Source organism: Chiloscyllium plagiosum, chromosome 8 (genome assembly GCF_004010195.1).
Source record: "Chiloscyllium plagiosum isolate BGI_BamShark_2017 chromosome 8, ASM401019v2, whole genome shotgun sequence".
Classification (NCBI taxonomy): domain Eukaryota; kingdom Metazoa; phylum Chordata; class Chondrichthyes; order Orectolobiformes; family Hemiscylliidae; genus Chiloscyllium; species Chiloscyllium plagiosum.
In genome coordinates, this window is record NC_057717.1 from 58,181,503 (window position 1) to 58,184,160 (window position 2,658).

The 2,658-nt window shown below is 38.0% G+C and overlaps 1 gene segment (V, D, J or C); it reads right to left on the minus strand.

Annotated features, from left to right (window-relative positions):
- Positions 1-1,233: 1,233 nt before the first annotated feature.
- Positions 1,234-1,985, minus strand: LOC122552342. The segment is given in 2 exon segments: positions 1,234-1,602; positions 1,905-1,985. Coding segments are annotated over 2 exon segments (450 nt in total).
- Positions 1,986-2,658: the final 673 nt, after the last annotated feature.

Sequence of the window (2,658 nt, forward strand, 5' to 3'; positions counted from 1 at the left end):
TTAATTCAGAAATTAGTCACATGAATAGAAAGTTTTTAAAAAGTCACTAAGAAAGTTCAAGGGTCTTACCTGAAGTCACTGTCACCATGGTCCCTTGGCCCCAGTAATCAAGATAGTCACAATGTTACATTCTCTGGACTGGGTCACACAATATCTAGCTCTGCATAAAACAAATCAAAAATCTACCATCATTTAAAATTTTCAGAACCACATGCTAAATAAAGTCACGATAAATCTTCATCACATAACTGTGCTAGTGAATTCTGATAATTCTTGATAAATTTTAACACTGTTTTCTACTTCACAGAGTAACACATGAGCTGATTCTCAAAATCCCCAACTGGTGTATCGATAATTACCCAACACTTTTACAAATTAAATAGTGATACTGGCATCAAACCGCACAGAACTAATACTGCACTGCAAGTTAAGACGGTTTGTAGAAGTAATCACTGACTAGTTTCAAACAATGGAGGCTGAATAGGTTTTTATATTAATCATAATTGCAGTGTCATTCCAGCTCTTTCACTGTGACACACGTTGTGTCAAATACTATGACAGACTGTAAACTTTAAATGCAGATAATTTCTTCACTTCCTAGAAATCAGTGATTCAGACTCCTTTTACTATTCCTCGTATTTTGATAGCTTGGAATACTTTTTCAGGTTTGGTCTGCATTTAACTTGACCATCAACATGAAGAAGGTAGAAACAAATTATACATTTGTACAAACTAGCACTACTGGATTGCGTTTAAATTGCATCTCACATTATTTCTCGCTCCTGCCATGGTTGAAATCACCAATTTGAGATAAACACTTGTCAGTGGTTATTGTATGAGGATGTCGCTATGCACAACACTGTGACCCACTGTAGTATCACAATGATGTAGACCAGTACACTCATTCTCTGTTCTTTACTCTAGGTCGCAATTTTCATTTGAAAGAGCCATTTAGCACTGATCATGCTTAGAATTAATGCCATAGTTGACATAACAATTAGCAGTGATTTCCTGAGCTGTCAGGTATATTAAAACTAACATTTTGTCCGAGCATTTAATTGATGGAAGTGTTAGCAGTACATATGACATGCCCAAAACATTGTCCCATTGTGTCACCAGTTTGCTAGTTTAAATGGTACATTTCCTCTTTGATAGTTTTGTAAGAGGTAGCCTGAGGTCTGCTTCAAATTGCAGTTGGTATAATTGCATTTAAAACTCGTACTGACCGTCAGTTTATGATAGAATTGACAAAATGTTCCCTAGAGCTGTTTTTGAATGGGTCCAGCCCTGGTTCCTCTCGCTGTGGTATCTTGCACAGTAATAGATGGCGGTGTCTTCGATCTTCAGGTTCTCCATGTCCAACGCGAAAATGTTGTTTGAAGTGTCTTTGGACGCAGTAAATCGACCCTTAGTCGCTGGTGCATAGTTACTGCTGGATGAACCATAGTACCAAAGCAGCCACTCCAGACCCTGTCCGGGAACCTGTCGGACCCAGTACATGCAGCAGCTGCTAAGATCGAACCCGCTGGTTTTACAATTCAGTTTCAGGCTGCCTTCGAGACGGCCAGTCTCTGCCTCTGACTGGGTCAAAACAACCTCCGACTGGACACGTTTAAAAAGAAAACAAATAAACCTTGAGCATTAATGCTGATGAAATGATGGCTGAGTGTTTTACATTCCTGCGGTAGACTAACATTGAGACAGTCACAAATAGAGACTTGAACAAAAAACACCCACATGATAAGAAAGTCAGTAACAGACTGAGAAAAATTGTCGACACAATCATTCTGATAACTTGTGGGAAGCAGTTCTGTCAAGACCTTTCTAAACAAAGCCGACCCAGGAGTGTTGAATTACGGTCTAGTGCCCAGGATCTATATGGCCATCAGAAGGGGTAGGCTTACAGCTTCTGCCTGTTGGTTTCCTGCTGGGGGCTGAGACTGGATCCTGGTATCAACTTGCACAGCCCGAACACGTGGGCTCATGTATTTACATGAGGTTATGTTTAAACATGGACATATACACATCTTGGGATATTTGTTTTGCTGAATAGCTTCTTTGGAAGTAAATTGGAGTAGCTTCAGGTCTGTTTCACATGATAGTTGCATGTATTTTGTTTTAAAAAAACAAATTCAACTGGGAGTTAGCTCCCTTTATTTCTACATTCATTCACAAGCAGATAAAACTAAAGTTAAAGTTCAAACATATTACCAGCCAATAAAACAGTTGAGTTTTTCTTCCCTATATACTGCAAGTCTCTGTCGCACTACAAAATAACATGTAATTCATATGAAACATTTCAGAATTCAATTTGGGCAACTGAATACAGAACGTGTCCAAATTGATTATATTTAGAATATTCAATTAAGAAGTTAACTCCCTTTAATCCTACATTCCACCACAAGCAGATAAAGCTAAAAAGAACTTCAATAATATTATTAGCCAACAAAATGAATGACTTTATTTGCTGTCACTCATAGTCTTTCTCACATTACTAAATAACATACCATTTTTAATCTGCGTTTCTAAATTCAGTTTCGGCAACCTAATATGGAGCATGTCTAAAGTGATTATGTTCAGAATGTGAGTGTATGTCACTAAACAGTTTGGACCCGGAGATTAGAATTGCAGAATGTCTCTCCTTGCATCTTTTTTTTT